Genomic DNA, 26,554 nt, shown 5'->3' with positions numbered 1-26,554 from the left:
GCTCGGCATGTTTAATATTTCATAACATATCAGCTTTCAATTGCATGTTCTGCTTTATTTATGAAACAAAAAATCAATGTACAAGAAATGACATTCACTGGTCTCTTTTGCTCTCTTGCTTGTTTCCTCTTCTCTCTCTCTCTCTCTCTCCTTCTCCCTCTCTCTATCGCTCTCTTTCCCTCTGAAGCTCTGTCTCAGGGGCATTAGCAACACTTCTCTTCTCACAAGCTGTTTCCCAATCTCTTTCAGAGCCGCAGGCTGAGTTTGTCGTCTCTAATTGATCTCAACTGATTTGAAACTCCAAACGCTCAGCGAGTTCACTTCCTATTTTGTTTTTGCGATTTCCAAAAATCTCTTTCCCCCCTTTTTCAGTTTTTAACTTTTTTTTCCCGCCTGCCCAAAAAGTTTGTTGTCAGAGGGGTTGTTGAGTTGAGTTTGGAGCTTCCAGAGTGCCCTCTCTGCGGCAGTTTGCGGCGCACAGCGTGATTTGGCTCGGGCTGCTCTGCCTGAAACTGCCGATTCATAGAGACGCTGGAAGCTTTCGGATGCATGCCCTGCGCTGCACACACACATACATACACATACACAAACACACACACACACACACATACATCCTCCATCCAGACATACACACACAAAGATCCACATACATACATTCACCTCAGCACTTCAAACGGTGCACTTTGAGGTAGAAAACAGTGGGTTGAGCACTCACGGCTAATACCTGAAATGCTTTTAGAGCATCTCCCCTTAACAGCTATGACTTTGCCAAAAGATTTTTGGAGCCCATCAAGACACAAATCAACATATCCCTCTCTGACCCCCCCCCCCCCCCCCAGTCCCTGCTCCCCCTCCTCCATTAATCATGCATTGTGAATTGTGCATTGCTGAACAGATAGAGAGAGAAAGGAGAGAAGAGAGAGAGAGGAGAGAAGAGAGAGAGAAAAATAGAGAGAGAGAATGGAGGATGAACAAGAAGCACCACCAGAGAGAGAGGGGAACGAGAGATGAAGAGAGGGGCAACTCGTCCTGACAGTGCACGACGCCCGGTGCTTCAGGCTCCAGGCTCCCACAGGAGAAGAAAATAATGCTGCCAGTGGTGGTGCATTGTGGGTAGGACCCTAGGTTCATCCAAGGCAGGAGGGTGTGTGTGTGTTTTTTTTTCTTTCTTTTCTTTTTTTCCACCCCGAACACATGTGAGTCTCGCAGACCCATCCCCAAACCACTGGCCTACTTCACCTGCAAAACAATAGAGGCGGAGGAGGAGGCCACAAATCTCATAATCCACCCATTCTGGGGCCTGAGATGATTAAAAAGCCGCACTGGAATAATGCACTCGATTTTAAATAACGACAAAGCCCAAATACTCCTAATGGACTCACATGCAGCATGCGCACGAGAGAGAGAGAGAGAAAGAGAGAGGAAAAAGGGGATGAAAGTAGAGCAAAATATTCTGATATGACTAAATCAGCTTGGAGAGGATATTAGAGGACAAGACTGAACAGATTTTCTCCCTGTTTTCTGTTCCACCACCCATACTGTACCTAACATATGTGGGGACACAGCCGAAGTGGTGCAGTGTTTATTGCGTAAGAGGCATGTTCCAGGGACATGCAGGTCCGTGCATCCTCACAATGTATTTTAGTGTTGTGAGCAACGATGTTCAAAGCACACTATTAGACACCTGCATAGTGAAGTCTACAACTCCGAAGCATCTCCATGCCCAATCAGAATACACTGTTTGTGGCAACGCCAAGAGGATGTTTGTGAAATCTCACAGTTCATTAGCACTCTGTGGAAGCAAAAAGTCCAGCAGAAAACAGTGAGCGGGCGTCTAATCTCTTGCAGTCAAAAGAAGCGTATGCATTTACTGTAGCTACTGTTGATGAAGCATCTTCAAAAGCAAGCCTCCTCATTGTGTACGTTTGCACAGAAGATGAGCCAAAAGACGCCCGCTTGCTGTTTTCAGTCAAACAGCAGGGATGAGTTGGACTTCATGCACTTGAGGGGAATGTATTGAGCAGCAAGTCTGAATAGCCACTCCTTGACTATTCCGTCTCATTACGGAGAAGACGTGTATGGAGTGGAGGGGGCGAGAGATGGAGTGTGTGAGCGTGTGCGACTGCCCTCGGGGCTTGTGTGTCTGTATGCCAGACGTGTGTGCACCTGCAGGCGGTTCGTCTCTCACCGCCAACGCCAATACTGCTGCCATGCCATGCTCATGGGGCTCAATGCAGGGGCTTCTCTTTATCTGAGCGAAACAGAGAGAGAGAAGGAGGAGAGGAGAGGGAAAATGAGTGGAGTCAAATGAAAGTGTGGAGAGAGAACTGGAGGTGAGATAGCATGAGCTATGGGCATGAGCTATGGACATGAGCTTTCTCTTGACTGTGTGGAAACAAATTGGACAGAATGTGAGAGTGAAAACCCCCCACAAAAGAACAAAAAGTAAAACATGTAGAGAGGAACAGTAAAGAAACAAGAAAGAGAGAAAGAGAGCGAGAGAGTGGGGGTGTGTGCAAGGAAAAACAGGCACACAGTGAGTCTATTCACAGGTTCAGTGAAGGAATAATTAGACATCCACACCTTCCTTCCAGAGCGCTTGCGGATGAAACGACAGAGGCATCTTCCCTTCCTCCCTCTCTCCCTCCCTCCATCCCTCTCTCTCTCTCTCTCCCTCTTGCTGGAGCCAAAGCATGCCCTGAAACCTCAGCCCAGGCACCATGCTGGGGCTCCTACAAGCATCCAGCTTTCATGCTGCAACGCCACAGAGCCAGGCAGGTGCTGCATTTAACATTCCTGTGCAAAATAGTGAAATGAGGCTTTAACTTTTTTTGCTGTTTAAACTGAAGTGCTGAAGTGTGCTAGCAATTCAAGAACTGCTGAATTATGAAAATTAGTTCCCACTGCTACTCGCAAAAGTACTTTTTAAACTTATTTCCAGGAAGGAAACATTATTGGCTGTACTGTACTTAGAAGGAGATTACTTTCCAGAACCCTTATGGAGCTAATTTTATATGCGTATCATCATTTTTGGACTAAAGAATCCCTCTAGCCACTTTGTAACCATATTTTTCAGTATTTGAAATTAAAGGTTCTACATACATATATTTACACATGCAGGAACTCATTTGGATGCCTGTGTGGTCTCCCAGAGAACCCAGTGCTCAGTGTACAATTTAAATGCTAGCATATCCACGTTACATTTAGGCCAATCTGCACACAGTGAAATCAAGGTTGATCCTTTACTTTGCTTGTTGACAAGTAAACAGATTAATCAGTCCAGCCATACTCTCTGGACACCAGAGAGGTACATTCTGCACACATCATCATGTTGTTTGCCTCTCCCTTCCTCTCCCTTCCTCTCTCTCTCTCTCTCTCTCTCTCTCTCTCTCCTCCGTGACCACCAGCAGCTTGACAGGCCCCCCTTTGCTGTCCCTCCCACTGCATCGTGGGTAAAGGCGACGGGCACTCTCAGGTGTCAGCAGATTGAACTATAGGATGTCAGAGTGGATATTTGTCGCCACGTTGACAGGATGTGCCGTCACAGCGTTGCCCCTGAAAGCCCCTGCGTCAGCAGGTCCAGGGTCTGGGGGATGTGTCACGGCACATGGGCACGCGGCTGGCTGGCTGGCTCGCTCGGACGGACGATGGTGGACGAGGACGGGACCCTCGTCACGCACACGTCCACGTTGGATGCGGAGATGACAAATGAAGAGTGCATTCCCACGTCTTTTGGGGGTGATTGTTTTAGCTAGTGGCGTTAGTAAAAGCTGAACCAGGAGGTTGTGAACTTTTGAAAACAGCCGTGACCTCGCCGCAGACATTTTTGGAGGGTGTGCCGTTATCAGAGCATCAGTACTGTGCAGTTGCAAGCAGCCAGACGGGCCTCGGGGTGCTGTTTTGCTCTGTAGTTACGATGAAAGCTTTGAGTTTGAGGTGCCTGAGCTTTTGACATAGTTACAACTTCACAAAAAAAATTGTGAGGGATGCATAAAAACATCAAAATCATACAATCACGCAGAAACAAATTTCCATCAGTGTAAAGTTTTGATAAAGATGCAGGCGTCTGAGTAGGCTATACCAGAGCCATATAAAAATGAATTTATACAGCTCTGGGCCATACTATTCATCTGAGTAGCAGTATGTGTGCACTGTTGCTATCTAGCTTGGCTATGAGTAATCAGCGTTTCCCTGTACAGAATCAAAGATCCAACAGCTGAGCACTATTTATCCAGCTCCCATTATCCTGGTGCCCCTGCTGTGTTTTGGGCCTAGTGGGGATGCTGCCACGGTCACACCAGACACCTTGTCTCTGCCTAAGACCCACTAAGAGGATGAATGCAGGACTCTGGTAAGATGAGCTGCCCTGTTCTCTCTTTCTGTCTGATCTCACCCCGGGAGGCAGACGAGTGGAGAGGAGAGGAAAGGAGACGAGAGAAAGAGAGGAGAAAAGGAGAGAGAGGAGAGGAGAGGAGACGAGAGGAAGAGAGGAGAAAAGGGGAGAGAGGAGAGGAGAGAAAGAGAGGAGAAAAGGGGAGAGAGGAGAGGAGAGGAGACGAGAGGAAGAGAGGAGAAAAGGGGAGAGAGGAGACGAGAGGAAGAGAGGAGAAAAGGGGAGAGAGGAGAGGAGAGGAGACGAGAGGAAGAGAGGAGAAAAGGGGAGAGAGGAGACGAGAGGAGACGAGAGGAAGAGAGGAGAAATGGGGAGAGAGGAGACGAGAGGAAGAAAGGAGAAAAGGGGAGAGAGGAGAGGAGACGAGAGGAAGAGAGGAGAAAAGGGGAGAGAGGAGAGGAGACGAGAGGAAGAGAGGAGAAAAGGGGAGAGAGGAGAGGAGACGAGAGGAAGAGAGGAGAAATGGGGAGAGAGGAGACGAGAGGAAGAGAGGAGAAATGGGGAGAGAGGAGAGGAGAGGAGATAAATAAACAGGACAACAACAGAGAAAGAGGAAAAACCAAAGCCTTTCAAGGCAGTAACGTGATCTTGTGTGTTATGATGGGGTTATTGTGTGTGTGTGTGTGTGTGTGTGTGTGTGTGTGTGTGTGTGTGTGTGTGTGTGTGTCTGTTGGAAGGCTGGCAGTTGGAATCCAGTATGGAATGTGTGTGCCGTTGGAAATGACTTTTGGCTTCATGCTCCATGCACTCTTTTTCCCACATCAACCCCCCACCCCCAGTCTCCCCAGTCTCCCCATAGCCTCTCCTCCTCCCCAATTAGGCATGACCCCCCTCCTCTGAATCTCTCTCTCTCCTCCCCCCTCCAGCTTTTATCTTTTTTATCTTCCCCAGCTGATCCAGCATTCTTCCAGCAGCTGCGGGGGAGATCGGACCCGTTCCATCCGCCCTAAGTGCCGCATCAGGCGGAGGGAAGGGGAGCCGAGGCCTCCTTTCATGGGCTCATATGGACCAGGCGGGCCGTGTGGGGATGGAGGTGGCAGGACCAAGAGCGCGGAGGAGGGGAGGTGCTGGGAGGAGGATTGGGATGACAAGGGGAAAGATTTTCAGGGTGCCGTTTTATCTGGAAAAAGGGAAAGAAAATATGAGATTGGAAGAGGAGGATGAAAGAAAAAAAAGAAAGGAAAAGAAAAAGAAAGCAAGAAAGAATAGAGAAGTATTGGCCTGACTTTGCACTAGTATTTTATTGACTGTCTATGCACAATTTCAACCAAATTTTGCTGCTCTTATTTTTTCATTATTATATGTGCCCTCTTATTTACTTATTTACTTACTTTTTTGTTTACTTGAATGTTATGTTTGTCTGTGGACTTAAATTGGAAAAATATGTCTTGTCTTCACCGTGGGATAGTGAGAAACGTAATTTCGATCTCTTTGTATGTCTGGAACATGTGAAGAAATTGACAATAAAGCTGACTTTGACTTTGACTTTGAAAGTGGAGGAAAGACCATGGGAGGATGTGGTACAGAACTCTATAAGGGGCTTTACGTTTGTTTATCCATCTACATTACAGTGGCCCTGAAGGACTCTGGTGTAATCTGGGAATGTATACATTTGAACCTGTTGCCCCCCCTCCCCCATGCACACAAACACACACACACACACAATTCCACGGTTGGCCAGACGTCCAGACAATCTCTGTGAGTGTTAACCTTCTAAATCCAGATTAACGACCAGCTCGTAAGTCATTAAGGGGGTTTGTTGATCATAGTCACTGACACTGACAACTAGGCTTCTGGACAACCTGTATGTTGTTTCCAGAAAACATTTGTACGTAAAATGTTTACATTTTCACATATGCAATTACATGACATCATTGATCACTTATTGATCACTTGTCTTTGTCAAAATGCATATTTCTGAACATTTTGAAGGCAGAATGAAGTCAGTGTAAACGGAGGAACCCTTACTTACGTAAGAGAAATAAGAGAGACAATGGGTGGAGAAGCTAATACCTGCCTCCTCCTTTGTGTGCGTGGCCTGATGTAGGCTTCCTCCCTGCCACCGTGCACTGCTGTTAGACCCGTTATCACATGCGACTTCCCTGTGCCGTTATGCATGAGCTCCTGCACTGCTCCTGTCAACGCTCTGAACACTCTGTCAAAGTAGAGTGCATTGTCACGGCTACCTTAACTGTTGCTGCATGCTAATCTAGCCTCGTTGTCTTTATGGTGCCTTATGTGCTTACCTGTGAAGGACACACATCTGAGACAGGCCTTTTTTTTGGGGGGGATTCTGTTATACAGTAGCGGGTGTTCCAGTGAAGGTCAGAGACGTTACAGTATATGCCACAGTCCAGCCCCGACAGGAGTTACGGCGCCCACCAATAAAATAAATTCAGCCTGTCCACTGTTTTGGCCACCATTATCTTATTGATTGCTCATTCTCATCAGGGCTGTGTAGCGAGGAGGCCTTGGAAATCACCCATAAATCCCCACTCAAGTGGCCCTCAGGCCATAAATCATACCCTGGGGAGCCCTGCTCACACAGGCAAGCTGGTGTGAAATAGAGGGTTCGGCAGACTGAAAATGGCAGACATCATACTCACAGTGTATGTATGCTAATTTTCCTTTTTAAATAACCGTATTTGTTTATATGTTATATATTTTTTTAACAATGTTGGTTCCTTGAGTGTGAAGACAAAGCAGAAGCAGCTCTCCCTGTAAAGACTACCACGCCAACATGGCTGTCACCAGCCGGAAGGATGTGTGGGAAATATATGGCCCAATAAAGGTGATACAGTGTGACTTTAACCCTCTGGGCGGCTACAGTATGATGGCGACACTTGAGGGGAGCAGTGGAGATGCCACCATGAGGGGAGGAGTGAATGAGACCTCCACAGTCAAGTCAAGTCGGCTTTTATTGTCAATTTCTTTACATGCACTGGTCATACAAAGAATTGAAATTTCGTTTCTTACTTTCCCATGCAGACATAGACATGCTTTAAATACAGACATAGACATACTATGGACATAGCCATAGACAATAAACATTAAATTAAAGTGCAAGACTGAAATATAGAACATGTATGTATCAAAATAGAAATATAGGACATATATTAAAAAAAAATAGAGGTAGTTGTGTTGTATATTTCTATAGTCTTAACAGTTACTGTTAACAGTAACAGCAGGACTGTGAAGTGGTAAGAAATACACACACAGTTTGGAGAACATATAACACACGGAAAAACACATGCCCTCATACACAGGCAAACAAATAAATCATGTAATACACAAACACCCAGAGGTTCACTAACATGTGCACACACACACACACACACACACACAAACACCTCTATTTATATCTTAGTGGGGACTTCCCATTGACTCACATTGGCAAATAAACAGATGATCCGATACTTTAGAAAAGTGGGGAATTTGTTCCCCACACTTGACATGGGCAGCCGTGGCCTACTGGTTAGCGCTTCAGACTTGTAACTGGAGGGTTGCCGGTTCGAACCCTGGCCAGTAGGAATGGCTGAAGTGCCCTTGAGCAAAGCCTAACCCCTCATTGCTCCCCGATCGCCGCTGTAGCAGGCAGCTCACTGCGTCGGGATTAGTGTGTGCTTCACCTCACTGTGTGCTGAGTATGTTTCACGGATTGGGATAAATGCAGAGACCAAATTTCCCTCACAGAATCAAAAGAGTATATATACTTATACTTATGCATCTTGTCTGATTTTCACCATAGTGGGGAATTTGGTTACAAATACACACACATGAACACACATATCACACATAGCATTACAGATGGCACCTACATATGTACACAGCACTTGTTTACGTACACACACATACTCGGTATACTTGTGTACACGGTTGAAATTTCACGGCAGCCATGGCGGCCATTGCCCTTTGCATTGGCCACGATGCCCCTTTGAAAATCTGTGAAGACCTTTGAAGAGATTCACAGGCCACTGTGGCCTTGGTGTCCCCTTCTTCCAGTATTCTGCTTTGCGTAGCGATTTTTATTTAGCCTATGGCCTGTCAAAATAATCTTAGCATTCACAGCGCAAATTAATTAAACGATTCACGAGAAAAGTGACTTTAAATTTAATCATATTATTCTACACACAGTTCTGCACCCATCTCCCTACCCATTCATCTCGGTGGAATACTTCACAAACTCTTCACTCAACACATGACAAACCATATATCAGAATGAACAGCAGACCTTACCGAACACAAAGGTGTAAAGCATTCCCCTGTACACTCCAACTTTGGGCTTACAATGTGTTTAAATTGATTAAAACATGATTTCATAACAGGCCAAATACAAAATAAATGTTACAAATATTGCCTAGACATCTAAATATTAAAATCAGAAGATATACAGCTGAGTTTGTCAAAGTAGCCTTAATGATCACAAAATGCTAAGCATGAGTTTCTTAAAGCTGAGCTGTGCTTAAATTGTTCAATACATGATTTCATAACAGACCAACATTTAAATATAGCCTAGATATCTGTAAGTATTAACATCAGATGATTTACAATTCTATGTAATGTGTTTCATGTTTTTGTAATGTTTCATACAGTGATGCAGGTCTACTGCTGTGACTAGTGTAACAGAGGCGAACTGAGCTAGCGTGCTAGTTGCCTGTGTAAATCCTCACACCCCTAACCTTAAGAACGCTTCTAACCGCTGAGTTGGAAGCCTGGGCTTTTAGCTCAGTGGTTAGAGCGTTCGACTCCCATGCCGGTGTGTGTGTGGAGGTGTGCGGGTTCAAGGGCTGTGAGCGGCGGACGAATTACGACCTTGGTTACACTAGGCTAAATACAACTGATAATTTTTATGTAGCCTACTGTATAGTTAACTCTGGCCTTGGTGCCCTGACGTGTAGCCTTTGTGCCCCACTCCAAATATGCCCAACTGAAGGCCAAGTGGCCTTGCCCCCTAAAATCATGAAATTCCAAGCCTGCTTGTGTATGTACATAACATACTGTACACACACACACACACACACACACACATGCATTATATACAACGTGGAATATGCCAACGCATCACAGAAAGCCAGGGGTCAGGGCGGAAACAATGACATAATCATGTTCATGATCCAGGGATTTAGTTATTACTGAGCTCTTCTCTCATCAACTCAGCTTTCTGTGGGACAGCAAGTATGGACACAGCCAAGACACTGTGTACACTCTGCACCATGAGGCCCGTGGACACAGTGTGGCCTCCTGCACCGTGAGGCCCGTGGACACAGTGTGGCCTGCTGCACCGTGAGGCCCGTGGTTGTGTGTGTGTGTTTGTTTTCCACCCACACATTCACATGTATCCGAATGAGTTGCACGTTTGTTTGTTTATGATGCGTGTGTGTGTGACCACTGCAGTGTGGTGACGCAGTAATTAATAATCCACTTACATGTGGAGCCAATCGGAGATTAGCGTGTGCTGATCTTTTCTTGGCTCCACTCGAAGGGAACTACCTGTCCTTATGTGACTAGACTACTGTCCAGTTACTGTACCCATGTGTGTGTGTGTGGGGGTGTGTGTTTATGTGTGCAAACGTGTGTGACTGAGTGTGTGTGTGTGTTTATATGTGTGACTGAGTGGTTATCAGTGTGTGTGTGTGTAGTTATGTGTGTGAGTGTGTGTGACTGAATGAGAGTGTGTGTGTGTGTGTGTGTGTGTGTCTCTCTGTGTCTGTTTATATGTGTGACTGTGTGGTTATGAGTGTGTGTGTGTGTTTATGTGTGTGTGTGTGTGTGTGTGTGTTTATGTGTGTGATTGAGTGAGTGTGTGTGTGTTTATATGTGTGACTGTGTGGTTATGAGTGTGTGTGTGTGTGTTTATATGTGTGACTGTGTGGTTATGAGTGTGTGTGTTTTGTGCTCTGGGAGATGGATAAAGAGATAATGTGATTGTGTAATTGGTCTGTAGCAACGCGAGTGACGAAAAGGCCTGCTCACATTTTAATTTCCTACTGTTATCAGATACTATGGCCTATAAATAGCCTGCTGGGAAGTATTACTGTAATGTCCCTCATCATCAATACAGCCCCCCACGTACTTCCTGTGTACATCCTGTGCCCCTCCTCTGCATTGTTTGTATGTTTAATTTGTTTGCTTGTACTCCTGTACATGTCGTTGATGGTCAGTGATGAGTGTCTTTATTGAATGGGTTTGTTTGTAAGAATTCTGTAAACATCACATGTTTGTATACTGTAGGCTTGTGCACTTGGTTGTGTGATAATGTGTGTCAGTTTTATGCATATGGAGGTGTGAATGTGACAATCATTTTTGTGTGTGTTTTGTTTGACCACACATCTGTGTGTGAGTGATGTGTGCTCACACCTGCAGATGCACACCACATGGTGTGTGTGTGTGTGTGTGTGTGTGTGTGATGAGATGCTGTGAAAGTCGCAGTGCCCAGGTAATCAGACACCGGTGAGGAAATCAGACACCTGCTCTCTCTCTCTCTCTCTCTCTCTCTCTCCCCTCAACACGAGGCCAGAGCCACCGGCCCCTCGATCCTCCATCCCTCCATCCCTGCACGGCGGGGATCAATCTTCATTCAGCCTCAGGGACGAATCTATCAAGCAGCGCAGCAGGGACGCATGTCCGGCAACCCGCGGTCCAGCCACTGCTACTATATTTGAGGGAGCTCTGACAGTAAGTGGAGTGTGGGGAGGCAGTGGAGAGGGGGGTAGTGTGAGTGGGGGGGGGGGGTTGTGGTGACCATGGGAGGGTATTACTCAGACCTCAGGCTGTGTCCGTGTTAAGGAGGGCTCTAAATGAAAGCACAGCCAGACAGGCTGCTAATAGGAGTCACTGTTAGAGCATATATAGAGTATGAGGCACACAGACACACACAGATACACATACACAGATAACACATACTACATACATGTATGTGCATATGTACAAATACATGTACATATACTTTGGTTTTAGATTTTCAATGACATACATACATACATTCAGTAAGGACTGTACCATAAGTAAGTAAAATGAGTGACCTCAAATGTACATACATGCCTGCATGCAATATGTATGAATATATGTCTACATGTAGATTTCAAGTTCCCCTGCCTGGCATATACATACCAGTATCATGAGTTAGAATAAGAGGCACAGAGATAGAGATGGCAGTCATGTGACCAGATGCATTATGTTAGCTTGTGGCAGGGATTACACAGGAAACTGGGGGGTGAATGACAGGACAGGAGTGGACAGCTGTTCCAGAGAATTGCTGCTGTGGAAACGCTAAACTGGGAAGAGGAAGTGGCCAGTGTGTCCAGGCCAAACTAGGAGCGCACAAGCAATCAGCGCCAGCCAGCCATCATCTGTCGCCAGGCAAAAAAAATGTATCCCCGGTGTATCTCTATGGACTTCTTCAGTTGCATGCTTATCATGTTCTGTTTTAGTTATGGATTAGAGAGAGAAAGAGAGTGAGTGAGAGAGAGAGAGAGAGAGAGAGAGAGAAAGAGAGAGCGCCCATGTAAATGTGCCATTGATCCTGTTATTGATCTTTATTGAGAGCAATGAAGCGTAAAATGAACAGTTTCAATTGAAGTGAGGCATAAGTCATGTTTCTGTTTTAACAGACCAGGTTCTCTTGATGGTTTCTGCTTCAGTGCATCTGAAAGACTCCAACCCAGCCGCCGCACGGTAAGGTTAATGACATCATGTAATGGAACAACAGAGCTTCCTCTGTTAATATACCTTACAATTATGTCTTATCACGGTGAGGGGTTTCCAAAGACCAGCATTCATCTCACCTATAAAAATAGAACACAAGCACCTATTGTGTCAAGGCATGACTATTATTTGACCACAGTGTGTGCTAAACCAGGTGAGAAAATAACAGCAGTAATTGATCTTGTCATATGTGTCAGGTGCTAGGCTATGGCACCCAACCGGAAGCAGAAAGTCTCAGTCAAGTGCTGTTTTTTGGGGTCTGTTGTGCAGATGGCACAGTGCTAGGCATTATTTTTACTCCCCCCAGCGATGCTTGCACCTCTGCTGTAAGAGCACATTTTGACAGATGCAGTAGAGCCTTCGAGCTATTCATTAGCAGTTTCCCGCCCGCTAGGATCACACCTGTTCTTCGCGCCCGCAGTGACTTCAAACATCCAAATACTCACAGCTCTACTCTCAGAGTTCAGTAGCAGCAGGCAGGATTTTCAGGGGGCATTATTTGGCCGCAACATGATGTCCAGTGTCAATCTCTGTCTTCTTTCCTCTCCCTCTTTCTCTCCCTCTTGCACTTTATTCCCATCCCTGTCTGTCTTGGGCATGTAGAGCTCAGCATGTTTTCCCTTGTCTCTTGGATACACTGTTGCTAAATTTAGGCCCTATAACTTTTCTCCCCTAGCAATGGAGCCTAACCACCACAAAACAGATTTTTTTAGCATGAGCGCAAATGGCTAATGGCCTCTTTCTCGCTTTCTCCCTAAATTAGGCAATGTCTCACTCTACAAGGCAATTACCCTGATGAGTTACTGATGACCTCAGGAGCAGGAGAATAGGGATAGATGCTGGGCTAGATTAGTTAAACAGATTAAGCCAGTAAATCCAGCATCAGTCCAGGCTTTCGCATTTGCCTCAGAAGCCTTGCTCAGCAAGTGTGATATCTCACATTCAGCTAGCGCAGAAGTAACAGGGGATAAGGCATTGCATAATAATTGTTGAGCTGTTTGAGTTCATGGAGGCCAAAAGCTTCTCTGCCGTTATTATCAACACCTTTTTTGATGATGCTTCTGCTAATGATAACGATAGCATTCACAACACAGATTAAGCCTCGGCTGTGTGGAAAATGGCTGCTGCTTTTTGAGGCTGCACTTCAAACAGAGCCCTCAGCTCCCCCCCCCTCCAAAGAAAGAACTGGTGGAGGAGGGAAAGAGTGGACGCCATGGGGGCTCTCAACCCAGCAGGGCCTCTTAAATCCCGCAGGGAGAGCTGCTGGTGGCGGAGAAGGCTAGTCTACTGGCGGGCGGATCGAGGCTCTTGGCTCACATGAGCTTTATAGGCTTTTAATTAGCCATCGCTAGGCAGAGCTGGCACCTGCTAAAGGTGTGCTGGGACAGTCGCTCGGTTGTAGAATAACAGATGTCGCTGAAACCGATACTAAGAATGAGCCTTCAAGTCATTCCAGGTTTTTAAATGGAGTACGCTTTGCAACGAGTCTGTGAAACTCTCCATATAACCCACAAGCATTAGTGAAAATGTTTATCAGTGCAATGGAAATAGGAAATACAACACTGTAAAAACAAAAACATTTGTTAAACGCTGACAAGGAACTCTGATGTTGCTGAGGTTTGTAGATTCATTCATGTTCATCTGAATAGTATTTTAGCTGACTGCTGGCAGTGACTGTGGTGGTCCTCTCTGGAGATGATCTATATGTGTACAATTCCCTCTGAAGGGTGCCTCACTATTATATCACCTGTGGCATTCCTGGAAACCGTGAGCTGTAATTTTGTTCTTGCTACAACTATAAATCTGTGGCTGAGTGGGTCTCTGCGACCTTATAGAAACCTCTGAGTCTCCTGGGCACAGTGCCCAGTGCCCAGTTGGCCTCAAGGACTCCCACAGGCACGATGCCCGCACTCACTGCTCCTTTTCCTCGTCATCATGTGCCCTTTTTTAACCGTCCTCTGGGGAGTACAAGGGATGCCAAAGCACCTTTCATAGTGTTGGTTCTTCTCCACACATATGCTTTACATTATATTTCTTCTCCACACATATGCTTTATATGATATTTCTTCTCCACACATATGCTTTATATAATTTTTTTTCAGTATTTATATAATTTTTTTGTATTTAAACACCGCTTTTGTCCACTTTTGGCATACGCTGCAGGTCTGCATTTAGATTTTACCTTATCATTTGTTTTTATCATTGTGTGTGCTCTCTGGACATTGACTCCATGACATGATTATTGTTATCAAGTTCTAGTAGCTGAGCTTCATGAACACACTTTGAAACAAATATGTAAGTATGATATCTGTATACTTCCCTCTGTTTTGCCTGTGTGTGAAATGCCTGTGCTCCACAGCAATAATCCCTCAAGGCGATGCATTCTTTTGTCAAAAAATGGAATGTATGGTGGAGGTGTTTTGATCATTTTGAAATCCCTCGCACTGTAATAATGTTTCAGGTTTGACAGAGGATGGAAGATGAAGCCTCATGGGATTGGGCTCCAGGACCCACGTCTCTCCCATACACTGCCTGCCGAGCGCTTTGATGCCTTAATCTGCCATACCACGAGAAAGCCCCCTGAACAGACTGACACATACACACACAGTCACACACAAACTCTAGCAGTCATATATGCATATGACTAAACACACACACAGAAAGACCCCCATAATCATACTCACTAACACACACACACACACACACACACACACACACACACACTCACATGAACACATACACACATACATGCATAAACTCTCCCACTCACATATACTGTACATACACCTAAACATACACACACACATAATGACGCACACACATACACTCTGCAGTCACATTGAATTCTGAAAGAAGAGATGCACAGAATCACATGCATGGGAAAGGTGCTTTTAGCCTCCTGCTATTGTATTCTTTGCTTGACAAAACTACATGGCACTATGTCTAGCACTCAATTATACAAAAGCTTTTAAGACAGTTGTATGCATTTCCACCAGAAAGAGAGAGAGAGAGAGAGAGAGAGAGAACTATAAGAAGACTATAAATAAATGCAGGCATATTTGAATACATGATTCAAGGGCAGTGCCAAATCAACCCATTAAAGTTATAATCAATTTTCAAACCATATGCTAATGTCTCCAATCAACAGTATGAGCAAACAGTATTTAGCCCTCAGGTGAGGCTGATGCTTTATGTGTTACACACAATTGTAGATCTCCAGGCTCGCCAGTGCGCAGGTCTCTGTTCAAGAGCACGGCATAAAATATTTGCGAGAACGACAGAGACGACTCACTGGCTATCAGTACTCCCATCTAGCGTGTGTAGCATGAATATTTATGATGAGTATAAATGTATGTATTTATGTATGTATGCATGTCTAACTGCCTGCTCTTTGCTCTTATAGAGAGAGAACAGAGGGATCGTGAGGGAGAAAGACAAGAGAGAGAAAAAGAAAGAAAAAGAGAAAAATAAATGTGGTCTTTGCGCAGAAAGTAGATATGGGCCATGATGTAATGATGTAAAAGCAAACAGTGGTTTAGGCGGCCGAGTGGGGAATTGAATTGTTTATTAATGTAACATTAGTTTTAGATGTCTTTTGAAATACTTTCCCCTCTAGGCCACCATTAGAAGCATTAGCACAATCATTCAGTGGGCCATTACATATAATCATGACCTGTATACCGGGCAGACTTTTGACAAGGCCAGTATCTGCACACAGCGTCCTACAGCTGTGTGAAATGAGGAAATGAGTCCTTTTGTGTGGACTGTTCTGTACACAGAGTTTGGGACAGCAGGTCTTTGCAGCGCAGGTTACTGAAGTAGTCCCCCACAGACATGATAGGGATGGAGTGAGGAGGAAATGGATGGATGTGTTTGGTGTGTGTGTGTGTTGTGTGTGTTGTTCAGGGTGGACTTTGTCGTGCTTGCCTGGCGTCAGCGAGGAACTGGAGGTCCCTGCTGAATTCCAGATTGATCTGTCAAGGCCTCTCTCTTGCACACGCTTCGATTTTTTTTCTCTGCCCCCCCCCCCCCCCCACAACCACCACCCAATGCCTTCCTTCTCCTTCTCCTCCTCCTCCTCCTCTTCATCCCTCTGCTCGCTCGCTCTTTGCAGAGTCATCTTGGTGTCCCAGGAGGAGCGGGGGAGGGGAGGGTGGTGTCGTGGAGAGGGAGGAGAAGTGGTTTGGGGGGTGGCGGATGGGTAGGAGTGGGGCGGGTGTGGGGGTTTCAGAGCGCTGCTGGGGGGCGCGGGGGTGCAGCCTTCAGCACTTTTGTCCCTGACCTTGGTGAGGCAAGCTGCACAGCGCGGGCCCTGCTCCTCTTCTCGCCTCACCTGCGAGGGCGCGTGTGGTGATGGGGAGTGTAGCGGAAGTTGAAAGGGGGGTGGCAGGGGGGTGGGGGTGGGGGTGGGGGGGCAGTGGTGTGGGGTAGGAGAAGGAGCAAGAGGAGGGGGAGAAAGGCAGGGGAGGGGGAGCAGGGGTTGGTGGTTGCATCCCCAGACCAAGTGACAGGAGCGTCCCACAAGAGAGCGCAGCCCCCAAGCTCTGCCTCCTCCACGCCTCACCTCCCCCCACCTCCTCCCAGCGGATGGCGCTGTCATAAACACAGTGTCAGCTACCCGCGGCACGGAGAGCCATGAAAGGCATGACTTTCTGTACCTGGATCAGGTTCATCCCCTCCGCTGCTGACGCGGGAGAAAGAAACAGGAGGGGCATCTAAGCTTTTTAAGCCCCTGCTGGAAATGCGAGAAGAATAATGTGCGAAAAGGGGGGTTGGTGCAGCAGACAGAGGGCACTTGCCACAGGCCCACTCAGGGGCACTGCACTGTGGAGTCAGAACGTCTGCACATTCCTTTACGGCCTGACATACGGAAAGGAGAGCTTGTGATGTTCTGTACTACTAGTAGTAGGTTAAACTAAAGGGGGAAATCTTGTCAAGCACAGGTGCAAAATGCAAAAAGGCAAACACACGTCACACCAAAGTTGGGTACATGAATTCCACTTTTCTTTTTATTTTTGCACATTAATATATGTTTTTTTTGTTTTTCTCTATTTCTTTTCACATCAACAGATTGCATCATTCAATTTTTTGGGGAAAATGGTAGCACCAGGGGCCTGTCAACCTGTCCCCTTTACTTAAATACTGAATCATATTTAAATTGTGCTGTTTTCTTTTCGAGTTATTTCTCATAGATATACTCGTAGAACACATACGGATTATGGCTTCTTCAGTTATACAAATAAAATATGAATATTAGCTTACCATTTCCATTTTACCCATGTCAATATAAATTAAAGGGACAGATTTTAGCATCTGGTGTCATCCACTCGTGGACTTTATCTTTCATGATGAATAGTATATTCTCTCTATGTAATATGTATATATCTATGTACATGTATGGCACTTGAATACACAGAAGCAACAGAACACATTTTTTCACAAATGGAAGCAAAATGGGCGCTTTGGTATAAAAAAATAAATAAAATTAACAAGTCGCAGACGTTAGCATGTGCAGTAGTCTCCAAGCTATCGTTCTGCTACTCGGCTTTAAAGCAATGGAGTGACAGTTTATGTTAAGGTCGATGGTGTGAGCGCAGGCAACCAAAAACATAGAGAATGAAAATAGGCTACTGTATATAGAAGCTACTGTAAGTTTGATGCCAAATGGAAATTCGTTAATAAATACCAAGAAAACATATATATGGTGTGAGAGGTTTGTCGTCTGGATGATGTCAAAACCGGTGGTAAGTTCACTGTAAGAACACCTTCATCTCATAAATCAGGTACGTTTGGCTCGTCATATTTAGTGCAATATGTATTTACCCCCACGTTCAGCTGATGACGTGAACCAAGGAGTAAATGAACACGTAAATCATATGTTCGTCATCTAAGACATTAGAAAATATAAACCATACCAAAAAGTTGCATCAGTGCCTTTTTTTTCATAAATATGACAAACAAACGTTTGGTCCGTTTGTTTTTTAAATTGTCTGTACAAGACAAATTAAATTGATCTACCCCACCTACTTCAGAGGAAATTGGTGAGATGAACTATCCAACACATCATTATTTCTGTTTTGTCTCAATACAGCTGTTATCCACCATGTTGACCCCCAGCAGCCTGATAGGCGCTACACATAGGCGGAGTCACTCGACTGAGTGCGACCGAAATTGGGCATGCTCATTCGCGGCAAGTCTTTGTTTCTGATCTCGTAAATTGACTTTCTCCTAGCCTGTACACCCCTCACAGCTGTTTTGATTTTCCTCCAGCCAAGGTGGTTGAGTTCTGCGAGGTTCAGGACCACACATATCCCACTGACGGCGAACATGAAGACCAGAAACACGGTCTTCTCCGTTGGTCTTGAAACGTAGCACTCAACATCTTTGATGCAGGGGTATCGATCACATTCATACACGGCAGGGACATTGAATCCGTAGAGGAAGTATTGACCCACTAAAAACCCTATCTCTAGAGCGTTTCGAAAAACGACCTGGATGATGTAGAATCTTGAGATGCCTTCTTGACGTCTCATTTTGGACTTGGTAGTTCTCATGACTGAACTAGGCATCTCCTTCACTTCAAGACAATCCGTCTCGGATTCTTTTGTTGAGTTCTCCGTGTTCTGTAATACTCCGTTCACAATTGTGTTCTTGATCTTTTTACTGTCGTCTCTTTTCATAGAATCCTGGTCCTTGTCCAGAGAAAGGTAAACAGTGGAGAACCTCCGCTCCTTCTGCTTTGCCGACTGGTGCACGGAGTAGGTGATAAAACAGAGACTGGGGGTGCACACCATGATGATCTGGAATACCCAGTATCTGATGTGGGATATTGGGAATGCTTTGTCGTAGCAAGCCTGATTGCAGCCTGGCTGTAGCGTGTTACACACGAACATGGACTGCTCGTCGTCGTACACCGTCTCTCCCACTATAGCAACTATTAGAATCCGGAAGATCACTACCACTGTTAGTAGGATCCTAAAAAAGTGAACAAACAAAGATTTTCAGTCAGGTCATAATATGAATGCAGAGTGACATTATGAAACAGATGAGACATAAACACTTTGCTGAAAATAATCGAACTAATGCTATACGCCAGCCATAAATCCGTGGAGCTGTCCAGTGCTGAAAAGACCCTCACCTTGGGAGCGCTCAGAAGTACAGCTCTAACCTGAATCGTGAGCAACATGCTTTATAAATGTTTACAACGAACTCTAAAATGATTGAAAAATGCTTTAGATACATGTCATATATCAATATAGGCTACTTCATAGAAAAACACGCTATCTCCAAACGTCGTATCGTACAGACTGGAGGTAATGTTATATGTTTTACTTCGAGGCGCTACAAGGTAAAGCTCTGCAATTGAAGGTGTAGCAACTAGTTTGCTGTGATTACTATGTACTGGGCTTGCCCAGGTGTTTCTACTGTCTTTCCAGTTTTTCTCTTACCTTCCGATCATAGTAGAGTGCTGCTGGACAGCAGCCTCTAACAGCCGCTCTAGTATCGTCCATTCCCCCATTGTCATTCGGATGATGTGTTAAAACTCTTTGCTAAAAAGAAAATGTATATCTACTCTCGTTCCCTGTCCTCTTCTCCGCACGCTCTTATTGTATTTGGCGAATGCATTGATCACGCGCGTATGCTGCCCCCTTGCCTCTTGCGCTTCTAACAGAGGCTTGCACGACGACCCAGCACTTTTGCTCGCGCAAGACTGAAGTGCTGATTAGTATAAAGCCCTCCTATTTTCGATCTGCCGAGCAGGACGATAGGTCGCGCAGAGCCTGAATGGACGGACGGGGACTTCAGTATAATGTTTGGCTTGCGCTAATCCTGCTTTAAGTAGACCCCCCTCCCTCGCGTCACGCGCAGACAGGTTGTTGGAGAGCTAACCAAGAGCACTAGCATTTCTCGGTTTCTTTATTCTCCGAATATGCCAAACTGCACCAGATTAATCGGTAATAAATTGAGTGGTGAGTGGTGTTTCAGCCAAATCAGCTGGGATGTCCAACGGCCGTTGCACACGCAAAACCGTGACAGACCGATGACAGCACGGTTTCAGAGACAGATTAAAGTCATCGTCTCTCTCTCTCTCTCTCGTTCTCTTTTTCTCTCTATCTCTCTCCCTCTCTCTCTCTGAAACACTGAAGACAGAGAGAATTAATTTGTTGTTGTAACTGAATTGAAAACATGATTTATTGATTGATGTAGGCTATTTATTGAGGTTTCATCTTGACTTGTGATTAGCGTGGAAGTGTTTTATATTTGCTTAAGTAAGACTCTCACACCTGGTAGCCCTTCTATTTATACCCTATGTTTTCTGACAAAACAGCTGTCTTCTCCTGAAGCAAACATTTGTTGTGTTTAGGGGACGATAATGCCTTAGATAAACTTGACTCAGTGAGAGTACTCTCCTGAGTGGGTAATCGCTTTACACGGCTGCACGAGTGCTTTCAAAAATAGAAACAACTCGTTCGACTGTCTCCGGTGGTGTGCTGAGCACACGCGCTTGCATTTAACCCGTTTCCGTCTTTTTTCTTTTGCAAAATTGCAATTCTGATGTAATGCCTAATTTTCCTCATTCACATGCACCCTGCTCATTTGCATCTGATAGCCTATGCTCACATTAGTTTCCACCGTTTCCTCCTAGAAAGCATCTATTTTTAGCACTGGTGCTAATTGAATCAGTGGAGTGTGGGCTCTGTTCCAGGTGTCATTGAACTTCCTCAGTTCACTCGTTGGAACCAGAGGTATTAAAACGCGCTGATGTGATTTCACACTCATGCACGACACATTTAAAGAAACCAATTGCGTTACAAGTCCCGGGTCTTGTTTATTTTATAAAGCAATAAATATCCACATATAAATTAATTTATAAACCAGAAAATGTCCACATATAAATTGCAATTCGGTGTAAACATACTGTACAAGAACAAAAAGCAAAGGAAGGCTGCCTGAGGAACAGGCGGAGGTAATGGTGAGAGTTTTTGGCATTCATAAGCGGTGAAGACCAGCAGCGTCGAGTTGTTTAGAAGCATTTCCTGTGGACGATGGAGGGGCCAGCCTCGTCGTACTCCTGCTTGCTGATCCACATCTGCTGGAAGGTGGACAGGGAAGCCAGGATGGAGCCGCCGATCCAGACGGAGTACTTACGCTCAGGAGGAGCAATGATCTAAAGGAGGGAAGTGGAATTGCTTTTGTTAACGTCATGTCTTCGTACATCTTTAACATTCAGGGAGTATACTTGTAATCACAATAAAACACATTACTCAAGGTTCAACTGACAGACGACTCTCACCTTGATCTTCATGGTGCTGGGGGCCAGAGCGGTGATTTCCTTCTGCATGCGGTCAGCAATACCAGGGTACATGGTGGTACCACCTGAGAGGACGTTGTTGGCGTACAGATCCTTGCGGATATCAATGTCACACTTCATAATGCTGTTGTAGGTCGTCTCATGGATACCAGCAGATTCCATACCTGTTAGAATGAGGATAGATTGACAGCCGTGATCAGTTGCAGCAAAGAACCGATGGTGCTGAAATGGACAGCTCCCATTACATTCAGGGTGGATAAAAAGAACAATCAAAATAAATAGCATTACAAATTTAATGTTTTGGCATCAACATGTCTGTAAACTAACAGTCTAGGCTTAACATGCAGTAACTGTTAACAAAACACACCAATGAAGGAGGGCTGGAACAGGGTCTCGGGGCAGCGGAAACGCTCGTTGCCAATGGTGATGACCTGGCCGTCAGGCAACTCGTAAGATTTTTCCAAAGAGGAGGAAGAGGCAGCGGTGGCCATCTCATTCTCGAAGTCCAGAGCGACGTAGCACAGCTTTTCCTTGATGTCACGCACAATCTCACGCTCAGCTGTCAAGTTAAAATATTAGTCGATAAGTCGATGATGGAGTGAAACTACAGTGTGGTGAGAATTACATTTCAACGTGTCAGACATACCAGTGGTCACGAAGGAGTAGCCACGCTCTGTCAGGATCTTCATCAGGTAGTCAGTCAGATCGCGACCGGCCAGATCCAGACGCATGATGGCGTGGGGAAGAGCGTAACCCTCATAGATGGGGACGTTGTGGGTCACACCATCACCGGAGTCCAGCACAATACCTAATTAAGATAAACGATGTTTGAACACCTCAATAATAATAAAAAAATGTTTTGTTATGGTTTGTTTTGTTAAAATCACACCGTTGTGTTAAAATCAAACCGCTCTTATACTCACCAGTGGTACGACCAGAGGCGTAAAGGGAGAGCACAGCCTGGATGGCCACATACATGGCGGGGACGTTGAAGGTCTCAAACATGATCTGGGTCATCTTCTCCCTGTTGGCCTTGGGGTTAAGTGGGGCCTCAGTGAGCAGGGTGGGGTGCTCCTCGGGGGCAACACGCAGCTCGTTGTAGAAAGTGTGGTGCCAGATCTTCTCCATGTCGTCCCAGTTGGTGATGATGCCGTGCTCGATGGGGTACTTCAGAGTGAGGATACCCCTCTTGCTCTGGGCCTCGTCACCCACGTATGAGTCTTTCTGACCCATACCCACCATCACACCCTACAGTACACAATGGGAAACAATTCATTAAAACGTGCCAACAGTTGTCGTTATGCTAACAGCCCAAGCAGTGTATTGTTAAGGCATCAGAATATCGCGGGTATTACCTGGTGACGGGGGCGACCGACGATGGAGGGGAAGACAGCGCGGGGAGCATCGTCTCCAGCAAAGCCAGCCTTCACCAGGCCGGAGCCGTTGTCGCACACAAGGGCGGTAGTCTCGTCGTCGTCACACATGGTGTTGGATGGGGATCTAATGTCAACAGAGAGCACAGCTGTTTGAACAAATGGCGAGTAAATGAGCAGAAAATAGAGTTGCTGTTGTGAGACACCCATACACATTAGAGCCTCAGACTGTTTACATTTCACGCACATAATCTTCTCATTTCTAGACACACACAGAGTTAGGAAGAGGCCACGAAAATTCAACATGTGATGAATATCTGATACATTAGTCGATATTAATCGATTCACAATCGTTTCATAATGCCTTCATGATAGTGCTCTCTTCTCCAGAAACATTAATAGACTTATAAGCATATTGTTTACACTACAATAACTTTTGTTGTGAAAACAAAACAAAACAGATATGTACAATAACTTAAAACTTAACAGCTATGTACATTTTAAAAATAAAAAAAGTTAAATTTAACTTAATTGAAAGTAAATTAGGCAAATGTCTTCAGGCGCTCCCAGTCTTAATTTTTTTAAGGTTCACCGCTAATAACGTGGTATTCCCTCTGAGAATTTTGTAAGGAAATACAGTCAAGTCTAGCTGTCTTGTAATTGACTTCCACTGACCGAGCAGACGTCTCAGAAGCACCAGGTCTATTTACTCACCAGTTCAGCACCAGAAGTCGCTTCCTGAGGGTGAGCTGTGGTAAAAGTGCAAAAGGCCCACTCCCAATATATACTCAACAACAGGCTCGGCACACGGTAGACCTCCTTCTCCTTATTTGGTAGCTCCTGCGCCATTGAGAGCTAAGTGGCCATGAATGGAAGGGCGCGTAGCGGGGAGGCCCCACAGCAGCAACCTGGACCCACGCCCATGTAAGGAATGGGGGGTGGGAGAAGCCTGGTCATCTCAGCGGGGGCGCAGAGCGGTGTTTTCATCGCAACAAATAGGAGGGCAGCCGTAAATGACTAACTGCTCAAGTGCTCATGCCAAAGACCTTCTCTGACCCCCCTTAAACATGATTTATTTTACAGTACATCCCTATATTCCTATTGTGTTTGAGGGGAAAAATGTTGGTGAAGAATTTTTGCGCTTATTTAATCATGCCAAGTTACATTAAATGGTTTACATGCCATGTAAATGCCATGGGCTATGATTAGTTCATTAATTTCTTATGATCAGACTGAATTTCATTTCTTGTGACTAATAGGCACAGACATGCTGGATTATGTCATAAGAGACAGTGCTCACTCCCTGGGGATGCCTGAAGGACTACTTAACAATGATAGTAATGTACTTATTTGACAGTGCCCATTCAACGGCCTAGTTCAGGGTCTCCATTTAAATGTCTGGCGTTATTGGGGAAATGCATCTTTAGACCCCTGGGTCACATGTGCTATATTCGTAAGCTTTGTCAAGTTGACAAGGAATCAAGGGTGTCAAAGTTCAAGGCAACAACTAGGCCTGTACATTCTCTCAGCACTGTATTTAGTAGGATCTCATGGGTGTATTTAGACTTCAGTTTGAAAGTTCAAGGAAATAGTGCCAGTGCTATCTTCTGAACAATTTAAAGAAAACTGCATTAACATAGATGTATTTAGAATTAATGACAGTATTGGACATTGAGGCGTGATGTGGTCACAGCCTACATCTGAATTAATCCTCACTATTTTTTCCTGAAAGAATGAATCACAATGTCTATTCCACACACCACTTTTTCATTTAAATTCAGCCTTTCCATTCTTTTTCTTGGCAAACTGTTATTATGAACGCACATGTTGTTGGTCTCTCTTACAGTATTTGTGACTTTGGATTCTTAGCTGCTGGAAATGTTTGAGAAGTGCACATAGGGTTACTGTAAACACCAGTTGTACTATAGACTGGAGGGCATTTCTGCCTTATGGTATCCAGGGTCACAGAAAGGATTGGAAGGAATGGGAACACTAACCCTCAGTTTAGACAAAGTATTGATTCATTAGTTACAGCTCCAGGAATTGTTTAGGGTTGAGTGTTATATTTTTTCTTCAGGCACTGCATGGTGTCCAGAGGCTTAATTGTGTAAAGATGGCTGCCGCTATCTGGCCTTCATCATTGGCTGATGCCAGAACACACACAGAATTGTGGTGAGATACAGATTACTTTCTATATGCGTATAAACATTGAGACAAACCATACTGTTTTTCTGTATTAATCATTTAACATCTGGGCCTGTTCCAAACCAACCATGTTGTAATTTCTTCCCAATTTGGTCTGTAAGAAGAGACAGTTGAAACACACTGGTCACAGGTAGGCTTTGGTGAAGAATGACCACTTGGCCTTGGAATGCTAATATTTCTTTCTGTCCATGTCAGCAGGTGTGATATGTGGCCCCACTCTTGGGCAAAGTGTCTGCTTCTGCCAGTCATACAGGGGGACTTGTGGTGGTGGGACAGTGGCTGGACTAGCTGGGGGTTATAAGGGGGGTGGGACATACCGGCATCACGTGACGGACGGGCCAGATGATGTAACGTACCACCACCCAGTGCTTTGGCACATAATCCCCACATTCCCTGTCTGAGCATCTGTCATCTGGCTTGAGTTTCTCTGTGCAAACACTAGACATGGGTGGACGTAGAGGGAGCATGGTGCTGTTGGGCCCACAGAAATAGCAGCCGTCTGTTGAGGAATTGTCTTTGGGGGCAACAAGAGTCTGTGGCAGTGGTGGGGGTGGGAGTGGTGGTCAGTGACACAGTTTCTCCAGTGATCAGCGGCTACTGTCCAGCAGTTTGTCACTAGGCCATTGTTTCTTACAAATAAGGGAAACTTAGTACATACACAAATACAAGTACATGTAAGTACTTATTACTTATTGCCAATCCCTCTTTTTCCTTATATCACTTTTTACTTGCAACTTATCTTTGGAAGCTCTTTGGAGTAATAAATAATAGTTCACTTTTGAATTATGATACAGTGTAAATATTGTTAGTTCTATAATCTCTTCTAAAACAATTCAAATGAATTAAGACCGAACTTCAGTATATCCTGTACTCTTACTAACTTATGAATGTTGGAAACAGTGTCACGCTCATCCTCATTTCGATAATCTCCTTTTCTCAGATCCAACTTTTTTCTAATCCGTCACAGACCTTTAGAGTGTATTAATGGCCTCTATGTGAACCTTAATGATGATGTATGGATTTATTACTACAAAGCCGTATTAGGTATATGATCTTAGGCACACACACACACAGATTTCGAGCAAGCACAATGTGAAAAGAAATAGACCATGATAGAATATTTTCTTATATTGTGTTTCATTTGTGTAAATGAACCATTTCAATTGGAAAAAAAAATAGAAATTAGAAAGCTATACGCCCCCCTCCCCCCCTGCTTTTCAGCCTAGACACAGAAAACCTCTTTGATCTACCCACATATCATTATGTCAGGGTTAATAAACTAGATCATCATAATAAGATGTCCGGCGTCAGGGATGGGTTTTGTTTCAGTCTGTTTAATCAAAGCTGAGAAACTGTAACCAAGAACGAGGCTTAGCTTTTACTAAGGAGGCCTATCCACTCACATACCATTTGTTCCTGTAATGCTGATGACGGTGAACACAGGCATATATTTCTCACCACCATGCATATTCATGTGGCAAGATGGGAAATGCTGTGAGCGGGAAGAAAAAAGGCTTTCTCAGCGTGGTGCATTCTTAGAAGCTAAAAACACAGCCTGGCATGCAG

At 45.0% G+C, this 26,554-nt stretch overlaps 2 protein-coding genes across 3 annotated transcripts; both read right to left on the bottom strand.

The window, feature by feature from the left end:
- Window positions 1-206: 206 nt before the first annotated feature.
- actc2 (actin, alpha, cardiac muscle 2) lies at window positions 207-23,766 on the bottom strand. Of its 2 annotated transcripts, XM_042094334.1 has the most exons (9): window positions 23,498-23,766; window positions 22,766-22,910; window positions 22,334-22,658; window positions 22,057-22,218; window positions 21,778-21,969; window positions 21,393-21,574; window positions 21,120-21,266; window positions 14,718-14,727; window positions 207-217 (listed from the first exon to the last, which is right to left on the bottom strand). In XM_042094334.1, the coding sequence occupies exons 2-7, from the start codon at window positions 22,892-22,894 to the stop codon at window positions 21,123-21,125; spliced, it is 1,134 nt and encodes a 377-aa protein (XP_041950268.1). In that variant the 5' UTR covers window positions 22,895-22,910; window positions 23,498-23,766; the 3' UTR covers window positions 207-217; window positions 14,718-14,727; window positions 21,120-21,122. The 2 variants fall into 2 exon arrangements, with proteins under 2 accessions (XP_041950268.1, XP_041950267.1); XM_042094333.1 differs by lacking the exons at window positions 207-217; window positions 14,718-14,727 and having other exon boundaries at window positions 20,903-21,266; window positions 23,498-23,763.
- Window positions 18,031-19,886, bottom strand: gjd2b (gap junction protein delta 2b). Its single transcript, XM_042094343.1, has 2 exons — window positions 19,546-19,886; window positions 18,031-19,072 (listed from the first exon to the last, which is right to left on the bottom strand). The coding sequence occupies exons 1-2, from the start codon at window positions 19,620-19,622 to the stop codon at window positions 18,229-18,231; spliced, it is 921 nt and encodes a 306-aa protein (XP_041950277.1). The 5' UTR covers window positions 19,623-19,886; the 3' UTR covers window positions 18,031-18,228.
- Window positions 23,767-26,554: the final 2,788 nt, after the last annotated feature.

Source organism: Alosa sapidissima, chromosome 6 (genome assembly GCF_018492685.1).
Source record: "Alosa sapidissima isolate fAloSap1 chromosome 6, fAloSap1.pri, whole genome shotgun sequence".
Classification (NCBI taxonomy): Eukaryota; Metazoa; Chordata; class Actinopteri; order Clupeiformes; family Clupeidae; genus Alosa; species Alosa sapidissima.
This window is presented reverse-complemented; position numbering and strand designations above follow the sequence as displayed.